General features: G+C 38.5%; 3 protein-coding genes across 3 annotated transcripts; 2 read left to right on the plus strand and 1 right to left on the minus strand.

Annotated features, from left to right (window-relative positions):
* Positions 1-707: 707 nt before the first annotated feature.
* Positions 708-3,474, plus strand: LOC134668343 (sialomucin core protein 24-like; the record flags this gene model as incomplete). Its single annotated transcript, XM_063525824.1, has 2 exons — positions 708-1,021; positions 2,043-3,474. Coding segments are annotated over 2 exons (432 nt in total), but the record flags the coding sequence as incomplete, so codon positions are not given.
* A 1,416-nt stretch (positions 3,475-4,890) lies between these two features.
* On the plus strand, positions 4,891-8,602 carry LOC134668344 (integumentary mucin A.1-like). The gene is made up of 3 exons (XM_063525825.1): positions 4,891-4,896; positions 5,674-6,149; positions 7,171-8,602. Exons 1-3 carry the CDS (start codon positions 4,891-4,893, stop codon positions 7,286-7,288), a joined length of 600 nt encoding a protein of 199 aa, XP_063381895.1. The 3' UTR covers positions 7,289-8,602.
* Positions 8,603-10,258: 1,656 nt separating this feature from the next.
* Positions 10,259-12,652, minus strand: LOC134667936 (crossover junction endonuclease MUS81). The gene is made up of 4 exons (XM_063525357.1): positions 12,631-12,652; positions 11,535-12,553; positions 10,859-11,285; positions 10,259-10,600 (listed from the first exon to the last, which is right to left on the minus strand). Exons 2-4 carry the CDS (start codon positions 12,536-12,538, stop codon positions 10,262-10,264), a joined length of 1,770 nt encoding a protein of 589 aa, XP_063381427.1. The 5' UTR covers positions 12,539-12,553; positions 12,631-12,652; the 3' UTR covers positions 10,259-10,261.
* Between the last annotated feature and the right edge of the window lie 2,088 nt (positions 12,653-14,740).

Genomic DNA, 14,740 nt, shown 5'->3' on the forward strand with positions numbered 1-14,740 from the left:
CAAAAATACCTATTAGTATCCCGCGATACCTACAGGCCTAATGGCTCCTCTACACGATTGGCCAGCGAGCGCCGGCCACTCCAAGGGACGCATTTATGCGTTAGAGGGAGCAAGTGATATTGCTATCTCATTCTACCGCATGGTTGCGTGCGTCCCATGGAGTGGCCGGCGCTTACCCATCGTGTAGAGGAGCCATAAGATTGTGCCGGGATCTCTACAATTTTTAGTTTCGTTATGACATTGTTCTCTTAATGGTTTTTTTTTTCAAACTGTACGAAAATGTAATTTTAATCGTAATGTAAACACGGAAAGTGCTGAATTTGTCTCTTTTTCTAATTTAAATGGTTTAATCGCCGCTTTGCGCATTGACGTCCGGTCACCGGACCGGACCGGAGAGTAAAATAATCCTATGATAATGAAAACCTAAGGGCCAGTTGCACCAACCACATTTGACAGACTGATCAACGTCAGCCGGCGCGCCCCGGCCCTTTACTATGAAACCTTTCATCATACATAACAATTTAGCGAACTCTATAACGATATACGAACAGTTTGGTGCAACCGACCCAAAATTTAATCCAAGCCTATCTTTCCACTCCTCTAATGTTATGTTATTTTTGATTACAGCAGAAGCTGCGGCTCCCACTCCTACAGTCCCCGCCGCCGCCCCGGGCGCCCCCGCCCCCGCCCCCGCCGCGCCGGCGCATGACGCCCCGGGCGCCCCCGCCGCCCCGGCACACGACGCCGTCCCGGCAGCCGCTGTACCGAGCACGCCCCCGCCCGCTACCGTCCCGGCCGGCCCCCCCACCGCGACGAACGACTCCAAGCACGCCACGGTGACACCGACGCCCGTCGTCCCGACGAACGCCACCAACAATACTGACGATAACAAGAACGAGACCACCGCCAAGCCCGATACGCCGGTGACGCCGCCGACGGTCCCGACGACGCAGAAGGCCCCGACCACGACGGAGAAGGCCGCCGTCACCACGGAGAAGCCCCACGCTTTGCAGGCTAGAGGGTATGTTATCATTTAAATATGTATATACGAGGTGATTTTAATGGGAGTGGCAAAAGTATGAACTAAGAATTAAATAAATAGTAGATTGTTTACCGAGGGCTGAAAGGCACTCATTTCTGCCGATGTAGTTTGATGCCTTTCACCCGAGTTAAACACTCTACTTTTCATTTCGAATACAAGGAAAGTATGCATGTGTTTTTTTAAACGTGAGTAACATGACAGACTAATAATAATTTTTAAGGGTAATTTTAATTAACAATTCAGGCAAAAGTATCGTTATTGATGGAATATGCAGTCAAATATCAGAATAGAAATTGTATAACAAATCCATTTATACCCTAATTTAAATTGCTTATCGTTAAAAATTAGTAAAATCGTACTTGGAACCTAAAATGCTCTAGTGCAGAAACGTATCATTTTCTGCACACCTTTTAGAACAACAATGACCCTCTTTCAGAGCATGAGAAATGAAAAGGTACATACGCACCGCTACAACTACCTACTCGCTCTGTGCATGAATTTTGGCGCTCAAGGCTAATTTAAGACTCATTAATCAATATAAATGTGTAGTCCCATCGTTTTCTACTCAGTCCGTTGACGGCGCTTGCCTTTCCCCCACCACGCACTTTTCACAAAGCCTATATTTAATATCTAGGTTGAGTGTATCAATAAACGAATACATTGTTGATCCACACAATTAACTTACATTCCGGGACCCGGGTATGTCCTAAAACTACGTCCAGGACCCGGGTATGTCCTTAAACCACGTCCAAGACCACCGGTGGACGGGCAGCAGCGTCCCTCAAATTCGGTGTACTCGACTCGGCGATCGCCAACCCGCCTGCCAAGCGTAGCGATTATGGCATTCACCCCCCAAAAAAGGGGGAGGCCTATGTTCAGGAGTGGACGTCTTATGGCTGAGATGATGAACTTACATACTCGCATTTGGCCTGTATTTATATTGTGGCTGCGAAATCCCAACAATCACCACACATTTAACACGGCATGTTTTAAATTCCAGTTTCGACGGCGCGAGCTTCGTCGGCGGCATCATCCTCACGCTCGGGCTCCTCGCCATCGGCTTCATGGGCTTCAAGTACTACAAGGCCCAAACCGAAAGAAACTATCATACTCTCTAAGCTTAATGTCTTCACTTCAATTATCTACGTAAGTGCACCTAACTTTATTTTATTTCACGTACACTTAGAAGTATTTTCATTTGTTTGACACTGAGTGAGTGCCCTAAGCACATGTTCAGGATACAGGGTGATAATTGCGTTTATTCGAATTCATTGGTGGCTGGTCATTAAATGTTAGTGCTCTATAGTCAAAATTTGTGAATCTGATACGAGCCACTGATTTTTTATGTTTAAATGTTAGGTTTTAAGTGTATTTGGCATTTATCTGGCAGGTCTTTTTTATTTTGCGTTATTATTGAAGTAGCTTTCTTTTGTTATTAACTTTGGCATTTCTATGTTACTTTTTTTTTATTTTGTTTCTATGTATGTATAAGGATTTAAGGATGCAATCAACATATTTTGTAAATTTTATCTGATGTTAAAATGTTATAATAGTCGATGTTTATAAGTATCCACCTTTTCTAAACTAAATCTGGTGCCATGGACTCTCAAAAAACCATAGCACTCTACGATCTGCATTTTCTTACTTTCTTGCATTCAAACTTCAAACAATTTTAGTTTTTAATAGAGATATTATTATTGTTAAGTGTAAGTATAAGGAAACGCAATGTGATGATGAAAATAAGGGTCTAAAATATTAGCTTTTTTGGTTTGGCACATGAAAGATGAATCTCCTACGAAATTAATCATTTTATAAGCGTAAGACCCAGCGCATGAACCAATCGTAAGACTCCTAGAGTCATTTTAGTAAATGATTTAGTGTAAAGTATTACATGAGTTGTTAACAACGCTCTGGGGAAAACAATTCACTCGAATATTCTTGTATCAAAGACATCTCAAGGGTGACGTGACGTCAAGTGTCAACATATGTACAAATACAAAGATTCTTGTATATTGTTATTTATTACGCGCATTTGTATGAGGATAAAGTAAAGCTTGACAAAAAAAGAGTAGAAATTAAAAAGTGGCAACACTGTAGTGTCGTCCCGTTTTCTTATATAGATTGGTATGAAAGGGACGACACTACAGTGTTGCCACTTTTTAATTTCTACTCTTTTTTGCCAAGCTGTAAACACAAATAACTAATGAATCTCTTCTTTATAGTGTCAAACCAATTCTGTATATTTTGATTTTGTAATTTTGCACGCTGATATTGTGAACTGGAAAGATTCCATCCTAAAGTGCTCTTAATTGATCTGAACTATTTATGTATAATCTGAAGCTTTACAACCACTAGAAGTTTCCTGTCATCTAACTACTGCTATCAGCTAAATGTCACAGTCAATAGTTATATGAATAAATTTATATACCAAATATTATTGTTTTATTTAATAAGTGGTACCTGTTCAATGTCATAAGCCGTTTGATAACCCCACTGCGCCTACCAATCCGAGATAATATTGGAAAACGAATTCGAACGGTTGGTATTGGTACTTTATTAAAACCAGAGATAGACTAGGAGGGGACAAAATGTAGGCGTACCTAGTACGACAAGTGTCGCCAGCGATAGTACAGTCATTATAGATTTTGACCCGTGAATAATTAGTTCTTGGATTTTTTTTTCGTAGGTCCCTCGGGGGTGTCACTGGGAGTGTAAATTCAAAAAGTAGGCTTAATCAGGCTCCTGCGTATATTCAAAAAATGGTTTTTTTCCAAAAAAACGGCTTTTCTTCAATAACTCGGCCATTTTTGATTTTACAGTAAAACCGTAAGGACAAAAATTGTAGGAAATTTGATTCTCTACAAGTTAGTCCAGTCATTATATCCAAAAAACCGACCCTTCCCGTGAATAATCAGTTCTTGGATTTTTTTTTCGTACGTCCCTCGGGGGAATCACTGGGAGTGTAAATTCAAAAAGTAGACTGAATCAGGGTCCTGTGTATATTCCAAAAACGGTTTTTCTTGAATAACTCGGTCATTTTTGATTTTACAGTAAAACCGTGAGGACAAAAATTTTAGAAAATTTGATTCTCTACAAGTTTGGTCCTCACAATTTTTCTTCTAGGATCGATAGTTTGGAAATAAAATTTGAAAAAAGCGACAAATTCAAAATATTTTCAACATCTCGTTTATTTTCAACTTTACGACATAAATGAAGAGGACTAAACTTGTAGAGAATCAAATTCTGAACAATTTTGGTTCCCACCTTCTTTCCCCCAAAATCGATATTTTAGAAATTAAATCTGAAAAACGCGACAAGTTCAAAATATTATCATTATCTCCTATGTTCCACGCTTTACGGCATAAATGAAGATAACAAAGTTGTAGAGAATCAAATTCTGAACAATTTTTGTCCTCACGGTTTTACTGTAAAATCAAAAATGACCGAGTTATTCAAAAAAAACCGTTTTCCGAATATACACAGGACCCTGATTCAGTCTACTTTTTGAATTTACACTCCCAGTGATTCCCCCGAGAGACGTACGAAAAAAAAATCCAAGAACTGATTATTCACGGGAAGGGTCGGTTTTTTGGATATAATGACTGGACTAACTTGTAGAGAATCAAATTTCCTACAATTTTTGTCCTTACGGTTTTACTGTAAAATCAAAAATGGCCGAGTTATTGAAGAAAAACCGTTTTTTGGAAAAAAAACATTTTTCGAATATACGCAGGAGCCTGATTAAGCCTACTTTTTGAATTTACACTCCCAGTGACACCCCCGAGGGACCTACGAAAAAAAAATCCAAGAACTAATTATTCACGGGTAGGGTCGGTTTTTTGGATATAATGACTGTACTACGACGTCTAACGTCGCTACGGACACAAGTCGCGCGATATCGCTAGATAGCGCGATGTCAAGCATAATCGTTTGACATGTCGCGGGACATCCGTTCCCTAGTATATCCCTGGCTTTATATAAAGTATACAATTGAATCAGTTGCCCAATGCGGTTATTAGACATACAGGTTTTTTCGAATATTGCTGCATCTGTTTCCATTACTTTAAATATAAATAAAAGCAACGTGTTGTCAAGCAAGATCTATATTAGAGAACAAATGATAGACAGATTTGCTGACTGTAGGCCCCACATTCCTGTTCAAATCGCCATACTTTAAATTGGCAAGTAAAAATTCTCCTTCTTTCTGACTACAGTTTTCATATGCCTCAATAAGGGTGTGAGGAGTTTTGTAAACCTCAGTGATTGCCAAAGCTTTTTCGACAGACGCGCCTTTGAGTTGAAGTAGCAGTTTAATGAAAGTCTCTGTGACTGTTAGAGGCTTCGATTTTTTAGACGCCTGGTTGAGATATGAGAACGTCATTAGCTCGTCCCCTTGTGGTTCTCTGTTGTATCCTTTTAAATATTTATCCTGAAACATTAAGAGTAGATTTAGAAACGAAACCAGCTGATGTTATTTGCTAAAACCTGTTTTTAGGTAATAATCGAGATGCTTTTCTTTCTGTAAAAATTACGTAGTCAATATTTGACTGGAAAGAAATTAAAGATTCTCATAGCAGCTGGCACTTAAGGATCAGAAAGCATTGCCAATTTTTTGAGTGGCGTGCTTGGAGTCGTTCGTCGCGGTGGGGGGGCCGGCCGGGACGGTAGCGGGCGGGGGCGTGCTCGGTACAGCGGCTGCCGGGACGGCGTCGTGTGCCGGGGCGGCGGGGGCGCCCGGGGCGTCATGCGCCGCCCCGGGCGCCCCCGCCCCCGCCCCCGCCGCGCCGGCGCATGACGCCCCGGGCGCCCCCGCCGCCCCGGCACACGACGCCGTCCCGGCAGCCGCTGTACCGAGCACGCCCCCGCCCGCTACCGTCCCGGCCGGCCCCCCCACCGCGACGAACGACTCCAAGCACGCCACGGTGACACCGACGCCCGTCGTCCCGACGAACGCCACCAACAATACTGACGATAACAAGAACGAGACCACCGCCAAGCCCGATACGCCGGTGACGCCGCCGACGGTCCCGACGACGCAGAAGGCCCCGACCACGACGGAGAAGGCCGCCGTCACCACGGAGAAGCCCCACGCTTTGCAGGCTAGAGGGTATGTTATCATTTAAATATGTATATACGAGGTGATTTTAATGGGAGTGGCAAAAGTATGAACTAAGAATTAAATAAATAGTAGATTGTTTACCGAGGGCTGAAAGGCACTCATTTCTGCCGATGTAGTTTGATGCCTTTCACCCGAGTTAAACACTCTACTTTTCATTTCGAATACAAGGAAAGTATGCATGTGTTTTTTTAAACGTGAGTAACATGACAGACTAATAATAATTTTTAAGGGTAATTTTAATTAACAATTCAGGCAAAAGTATCGTTATTGATGGAATATGCAGTCAAATATCAGAATAGAAATTGTATAACAAATCCATTTATACCCTAATTTAAATTGCTTATCGTTAAAAATTAGTAAAATCGTACTTGGAACCTAAAATGCTCTAGTGCAGAAACGTATCATTTTCTGCACACCTTTTAGAACAACAATGACCCTCTTTCAGAGCATGAGAAATGAAAAGGTACATACGCACCGCTACAACTACCTACTCGCTCTGTGCATGAATTTTGGCGCTCAAGGCTAATTTAAGACTCATTAATCAATATAAATGTGTAGTCCCATCGTTTTCTACTCAGTCCGTTGACGGCGCTTGCCTTTCCCCCACCACGCACTTTTCACAAAGCCTATATTTAATATCTAGGTTGAGTGTATCAATAAACGAATACATTGTTGATCCACACAATTAACTTACATTCCGGGACCCGGGTATGTCCTAAAACTACGTCCAGGACCCGGGTATGTCCTTAAACCACGTCCAAGACCACCGGTGGACGGGCAGCAGCGTCCCTCAAATTCGGTGTACTCGACTCGGCGATCGCCAACCCGCCTGCCAAGCGTAGCGATTATGGCATTCACCCCCCAAAAAAGGGGGAGGCCTATGTTCAGGAGTGGACGTCTTATGGCTGAGATGATGAACTTACATACTCGCATTTGGCCTGTATTTATATTGTGGCTGCGAAATCCCAACAATCACCACACATTTAACACGGCATGTTTTAAATTCCAGTTTCGACGGCGCGAGCTTCGTCGGCGGCATCATCCTCACGCTCGGGCTCCTCGCCATCGGCTTCATGGGCTTCAAGTACTACAAGGCCCAAACCGAAAGAAACTATCATACTCTCTAAGCTTAATGTCTTCACTTCAATTATCTACGTAAGTGCACCTAACTTTATTTTATTTCACGTACACTTAGAAGTATTTTCATTTGTTTGACACTGAGTGAGTGCCCTAAGCACATGTTCAGGATACAGGGTGATAATTGCGTTTATTCGAATTCATTGGTGGCTGGTCATTAAATGTTAGTGCTCTATAGTCAAAATTTGTGAATCTGATACGAGCCACTGATTTTTTATGTTTAAATGTTAGGTTTTAAGTGTATTTGGCATTTATCTGGCAGGTCTTTTTTATTTTGCGTTATTATTGAAGTAGCTTTCTTTTGTTATTAACTTTGGCATTTCTATGTTACTTTTTTTTTATTTTGTTTCTATGTATGTATAAGGATTTAAGGATGCAATCAACATATTTTGTAAATTTTATCTGATGTTAAAATGTTATAATAGTCGATGTTTATAAGTATCCACCTTTTCTAAACTAAATCTGGTGCCATGGACTCTCAAAAAACCATAGCACTCTACGATCTGCATTTTCTTACTTTCTTGCATTCAAACTTCAAACAATTTTAGTTTTTAATAGAGATATTATTATTGTTAAGTGTAAGTATAAGGAAACGCAATGTGATGATGAAAATAAGGGTCTAAAATATTAGCTTTTTTGGTTTGGCACATGAAAGATGAATCTCCTACGAAATTAATCATTTTATAAGCGTAAGACCCAGCGCATGAACCAATCGTAAGACTCCTAGAGTCATTTTAGTAAATGATTTAGTGTAAAGTATTACATGAGTTGTTAACAACGCTCTGGGGAAAACAATTCACTCGAATATTCTTGTATCAAAGACATCTCAAGGGTGACGTGACGTCAAGTGTCAACATATGTACAAATACAAAGATTCTTGTATATTGTTATTTATTACGCGCATTTGTATGAGGATAAAGTAAAGCTTGACAAAAAAAGAGTAGAAATTAAAAAGTGGCAACACTGTAGTGTCGTCCCGTTTTCTTATATAGATTGGTATGAAAGGGACGACACTACAGTGTTGCCACTTTTTAATTTCTACTCTTTTTTGCCAAGCTGTAAACACAAATAACTAATGAATCTCTTCTTTATAGTGTCAAACCAATTCTGTATATTTTGATTTTGTAATTTTGCACGCTGATATTGTGAACTGGAAAGATTCCATCCTAAAGTGCTCTTAATTGATCTGAACTATTTATGTATAATCTGAAGCTTTACAACCACTAGAAGTTTCCTGTCATCTAACTACTGCTATCAGCTAAATGTCACAGTCAATAGTTATATGAATAAATTTATATACCAAATATTATTGTTTTATTTAATAAGTGGTACCTGTTCAATGTCATAAGCCGTTTGATAACCCCACTGCGCCTACCAATCCGAGATAATATTGGAAAACGAATTCGAACGGTTGGTATTGGTACTTTATTAAAACCAGAGATAGACTAGGAGGGGACAAAATGTAGGCGTACCTAGTACGACAAGTGTCGCCAGCGATAGTACAGTCATTATAGATTTTGACCCGTGAATAATTAGTTCTTGGATTTTTTTTTCGTAGGTCCCTCGGGGGTGTCACTGGGAGTGTAAATTCAAAAAGTAGGCTTAATCAGGCTCCTGCGTATATTCAAAAAATGGTTTTTTTCCAAAAAAAACGGCTTTTCTTCAATAACTCGGCCATTTTTGATTTTACAGTAAAACCGTAAGGACAAAAATTGTAGGAAATTTGATTCTCTACAAGTTAGTCCAGTCATTATATCCAAAAAACCGACCCTTCCCGTGAATAATCAGTTCTTGGATTTTTTTTTCGTACGTCCCTCGGGGGAATCACTGGGAGTGTAAATTCAAAAAGTAGACTGAATCAGGGTCCTGTGTATATTCCAAAAACGGTTTTTCTTGAATAACTCGGTCATTTTTGATTTTACAGTAAAACCGTGAGGACAAAAATTTTAGAAAATTTGATTCTCTACAAGTTTGGTCCTCACAATTTTTCTTCTAGGATCGATAGTTTGGAAATAAAATTTGAAAAAAGCGACAAATTCAAAATATTTTCAACATCTCGTTTATTTTCAACTTTACGACATAAATGAAGAGGACTAAACTTGTAGAGAATCAAATTCTGAACAATTTTGGTTCCCACCTTCTTTCCCCCAAAATCGATATTTTAGAAATTAAATCTGAAAAACGCGACAAGTTCAAAATATTATCATTATCTCCTATGTTCCACGCTTTACGGCATAAATGAAGATAACAAAGTTGTAGAGAATCAAATTCTGAACAATTTTTGTCCTCACGGTTTTACTGTAAAATCAAAAATGACCGAGTTATTCAAAAAAAACCGTTTTCCGAATATACACAGGACCCTGATTCAGTCTACTTTTTGAATTTACACTCCCAGTGATTCCCCCGAGAGACGTACGAAAAAAAAATCCAAGAACTGATTATTCACGGGAAGGGTCGGTTTTTTGGATATAATGACTGGACTAACTTGTAGAGAATCAAATTTCCTACAATTTTTGTCCTTACGGTTTTACTGTAAAATCAAAAATGGCCGAGTTATTGAAGAAAAACCGTTTTTTGGAAAAAAAACATTTTTCGAATATACGCAGGAGCCTGATTAAGCCTACTTTTTGAATTTACACTCCCAGTGACACCCCCGAGGGACCTACGAAAAAAAAATCCAAGAACTAATTATTCACGGGTAGGGTCGGTTTTTTGGATATAATGACTGTACTACGACGTCTAACGTCGCTACGGACACAAGTCGCGCGATATCGCTAGATAGCGCGATGTCAAGCATAATCGTTTGACATGTCGCGGGACATCCGTTCCCTAGTATATCCCTGGCTTTATATAAAGTATACAATTGAATCAGTTGCCCAATGCGGTTATTAGACATACAGGTTTTTTCGAATATTGCTGCATCTGTTTCCATTACTTTAAATATAAATAAAAGCAACGTGTTGTCAAGCAAGATCTATATTAGAGAACAAATGATAGACAGATTTGCTGACTGTAGGCCCCACATTCCTGTTCAAATCGCCATACTTTAAATTGGCAAGTAAAAATTCTCCTTCTTTCTGACTACAGTTTTCATATGCCTCAATAAGGGTGTGAGGAGTTTTGTAAACCTCAGTGATTGCCAAAGCTTTTTCGACAGACGCGCCTTTGAGTTGAAGTAGCAGTTTAATGAAAGTCTCTGTGACTGTTAGAGGCTTCGATTTTTTAGACGCCTGGTTGAGATATGAGAACGTCATTAGCTCGTCCCCTTGTGGTTCTCTGTTGTATCCTTTTAAATATTTATCCTGAAACATTAAGAGTAGATTTAGAAACGAAACCAGCTGATGTTATTTGCTAAAACCTGTTTTTAGGTAATAATCGAGATGCTTTTCTTTCTGTAAAAATTACGTAGTCAATATTTGACTGGAAAGAAATTAAAGATTCTCATAGCAGCTGGCACTTAAGGATCAGAAAGCATTGCCAATTTTTTGAACAAATTTCATGCCAAGTTTTATTATGTATAGATTCTGTTTCAAGGGCAGTGAAGAGGTATAGAAACTAACCTTATACTCTATGGTCAGTCTTTTAGTCATCATTGCTAAGAACCGTGCAGAGTTCTTCAATGAGTCTGTCTCGTGCACTTTAAAATTATCCTGCACCCTCGTGTTCTGCAAGGCTTGCAACAAAGACTGGATTGGCAGACCAACATGTTTATTAGAACCGTAATTCTCAACTAAATAAATAACATTTTTTAATCCCGACTTCCTTAGTCTAAACTTCTGCTCATGGAACCTGCCATCCTTGATACTAGATCCGAGATCATCCATGCGCTTTCTCTCTACAACATATGGAAGTACAAGCTCTTGGTCCTGGTTGACTTTGTGCTGAGCCACCCATGTGAAGTCTCCGACTTTTAAACTTCTGTACTCGTGTTTTAAGTCTGGGTATTTCTTGAACTGTGTTACTGTTGGATCATGTTTGTTCGACAATCTGAAACACAACATAAAGTTATAGGTCATTTATGAGGCAGTGGAAAGTGGAATAGAAGTTACTATGGTCAGCCACCAAATGGTTGAAGGTTTGGTAGCTATGAAGCAGATTTGTATTATTATAAATACCTTTTTACTAAGTAAACATATAATATAAACTATTTTTAGTTAAAAAAAACATACTTCAAGGTTTAATAGTTTAATTGTTTTGAGGTTTAATAGTTTTTTAATACTTTGAATGTGTACTTACCCACTTGTTTCACATTTATCAATTAACAAAATGATATCAAACGATCCTGGAGGCATTTCAACAGCATCCAGATTTTGTATTTCTAATACTGAAGATTTTACAGCTTCTCTAATTATTGGCCTATCAATTTCTATATCTAGTTCTACAGCTGGGCTTCTTCTTTGTGGACTGGCGCCATTAAATATAATGTCATTAGCTGTAGGAGTGTTGGCATATTCCTTTAAAAGCTCTTGTGCCTTTGAAATTCCTTCATCTGTTAAAAAATACTCTATTTTCCTACCATTCTTCCTTTTATTCACAAGCCCTTTAGTTGCTAATCTCGTCATGTTACTCCAGGCAGTGTAGAAGGACTCTGGCTTTGGTCTAGTAAAAGATTCTTCACTGTGTTTCTGTGCTATATCAATTAAATCTTCCTTTTTCAAAGCTGGACTATCAGGTTTCTCTTTTAAATGTTCAAGGAGGCCAATAAGAATAGCATAACTGCCGGACCGGAATGCTGGTTTGTATACACCTCTTTGTTTCTTTTTTGTAGCTTTGGGTTTGCTACTGCCTGAAGCATCACTGCTTTGTGCAACATTCTCTTGTTCTGACCTCAAATTTGTGTTTCCAGAACTGTATGAGTTTGAACTACAGGGTACATTGACTGGTGATCGTGGTTCACTGTCAATTCTTACAGGACTATCTAGATCATAAGTTTCTGTGTCAGAGCTCCTTGGCGATGAATTATTTGTGAGCAAATTCTTGTTATAATTATGTACTCCTAAACGCTTATCTAAGTATGCACATAATTTTTTATCAAAACCTTTAAGAATGGCACATTCAGTACCACTCTGCAAAGGTAGGGGATACTTAGAGAGAGCGGTCAGGGCTTCCTTCACGACCGGCTCGAAATTACTTTCATTCTCAACTGCTTCTTTATGCAATTCTTCCAACCAACCCTGAAAAAGCGGATTTGGCTTCGCTTGTTTGAAGGTGATTCTGCTGCCTTGAGGTAGTGCGTTCATTTTATCACATTTTAACTACAAATTAAAAATGACAGTGATAACAAAAGATACAAATTTGAGCGAACTGTATTCTTAGTAGCTTATGTAAATACTACTTTTGTTTACCTTCTTCAATTACAAGGATCCAGGCAACGCCTATCATTTGACTGACTCGGATTTTAATACAGTATATTCACTAAGCACATCTAATTAAGAGCAAACTTTTCTTTCCGACTCATTAAACAAATAATTAAACAATAAGTGGTAGAATATATATATTTTCAATTTTTTTCAGCCGCCGGTTGTAATGGCTGTCATGTCAATGTCATTGCAAATGTAAGTAAAGTGCTTATGTTTTTTTTAAGTATGTATATTAAGTACGTAGAGTCTGTGCGGAAAGAGAAGAGTCGTGGCAGAAACGGGAACTAACATTTTAAATTTTATATGGCAATCAAACCTTTGACACCTGTCTTGTAAAAAGTAAACAAACTTCTGTCAATGTATATTTTTATTAACAAAAACCGCAAGTTTTATGTACAAAATATTTTCAAAACACGATAAAACCGTACATAAAACCACAAGGAAAATTATATTTAACATTGTTCAGTTTTGTCAGCGGGAAGAAAACGGCTAAAAGCCGACTATCGACTTACAAAAAGTCGCGGAACGTGTTTCCGCTATTCGCGGGTATTGATGTTGTATTTAATATTAAACAATTACCTATTTAATAAGCCCCCTAAGTAACTTGTCTCCGGTACGTAATCGGTAAGTATATTTATTCAAAATATATTAATTTTCATAAATATGCAGGTCATTCATGATCTTTAAAATAACTGACAAATAGTCTTGATACTTGCCATTTTATGCATATTTATATGTAATTTCTTTTTCAGGATTGTGTAAAAGTACCTACGGTAACTCGAATAAAAGACCGCTAAGTAGGTGATATGCAAGAATTCGTAATCTACGTGCCGGATTCAAGCACATCCAGTTCAGATGAAGATCCCCTGAGTGTCCCTGGTTGTTTTGAAGCTAGCTCAAACATAAGTGACATTGAATATTTTAATTCAGACTTCGATTACAAAGAATGAAACTTTTTCTAATAAAATATTTCTTTATTTGTAAGTTCGTTTACTAGGTTCGGAATAAAACTTTTTCTAATAAAATATTTCTTTATTTGTAGGTTATGTTAGTTACGAAATTATATTTCATATTTCGCAGTGACTTTTCGTATCGTGATTGACGGCGTAATATCGTGAGATGAGAGAACCGGACATATCCCAATAAGGCCTACCTACTTATGCACTATTTTTATTCATATTCATATTTATTATTAATAATGTACACATACATTACAAGTCAAGTTTACAATGGGTGAAATATATCCCAGATAAAATTACAGTTCTATTGCCCAATTTCTACCCGATCTACCCGGTTTAAATAACTGTTGGAATGCACAGATTAGGCAGTACATAAATGAGACTCTATCTTGTTTGGTACTAAAATTACAGTTGTATTGGGCAGATTCTTAACTAGTTTTTGCAGTTTTGTCAATCGCAGTCACTTTTTAGTATCTGAGACATAAAAACAAGTGTGTTTTAAAAAGAAAACTAGTGCCTGCGCTAAATCAGAGGATTGAGTTGACGAGCCGACACCACCACCAGGCTCCGTTTAGTAAGCCGTGGTAAAAAACCGGAACAAAAGGGATTCAAGTATCATGACCTTTAGTGTCGTACTATAATCACGTGACCAGTGTTGTCAGCATAGCAAAAACCATAAAATAGCACTGGCGCGCCCTCAAATCCCACGACTCTTCTCTTTCCGCACAGACTCTATGCACTAATAAATCAAGTGCTAAAGTGTACGTTCAAATACGATAATTTTTAGACAGTCTCTTCTAGCCTTTGTTTCCGAACGTTAATAACTAAATTAAAGTGGAAAGAAATATTTGCAACTATATTTGTAAACATCGATTGATAAATTTTTCCTCAGTACCAAATGCAGCAAACTTATTTTCATAAGCAGTACTGCAAAAGACCACTTTACAACCCACACCTTTTGTTTCTGAACACCCCTCTAAGGGAACGCTCAAAAATAATATCACAGAAATTTAGTTTGTAGACTTAACAAAATACTAAGTACCGAAATGTACTATACTAAAAACAAAGGAATTAAAATTTGATTTCTATATTACTACTTGATAATTTGGATCACAATAAAAAA

Source organism: Cydia fagiglandana, chromosome 10 (genome assembly GCF_963556715.1).
Source record: "Cydia fagiglandana chromosome 10, ilCydFagi1.1, whole genome shotgun sequence".
In the NCBI taxonomy this organism is placed as follows: Eukaryota; Metazoa; Arthropoda; class Insecta; order Lepidoptera; family Tortricidae; genus Cydia; species Cydia fagiglandana.

Bases quoted from the DNA above. Each gene is read 5' to 3' on its own strand.
- LOC134667936 (XM_063525357.1), bottom strand. From the start codon at position 12,538: ATGAACGCACTACCTCAAGGCAGCAGAATCACCTTCAAACAAGCGAAG. The intron at 11,286-11,534 runs GTAAGTACACAT...GTTGTGTTTCAG, and splicing joins GATAAATGTGAAACAAGTGG to ATTGTCGAACAAACATGATC. The intron at 10,601-10,858 runs GTTAGTTTCTAT...TTAATGTTTCAG, and splicing joins GACTGACCATAGAGTATAAG to GATAAATATTTAAAAGGATA.
- LOC134668344 (XM_063525825.1), top strand. The intron at 6,150-7,170 runs GTATGTTATCAT...TTTAAATTCCAG, and splicing joins CACGCTTTGCAGGCTAGAGG to TTTCGACGGCGCGAGCTTCG.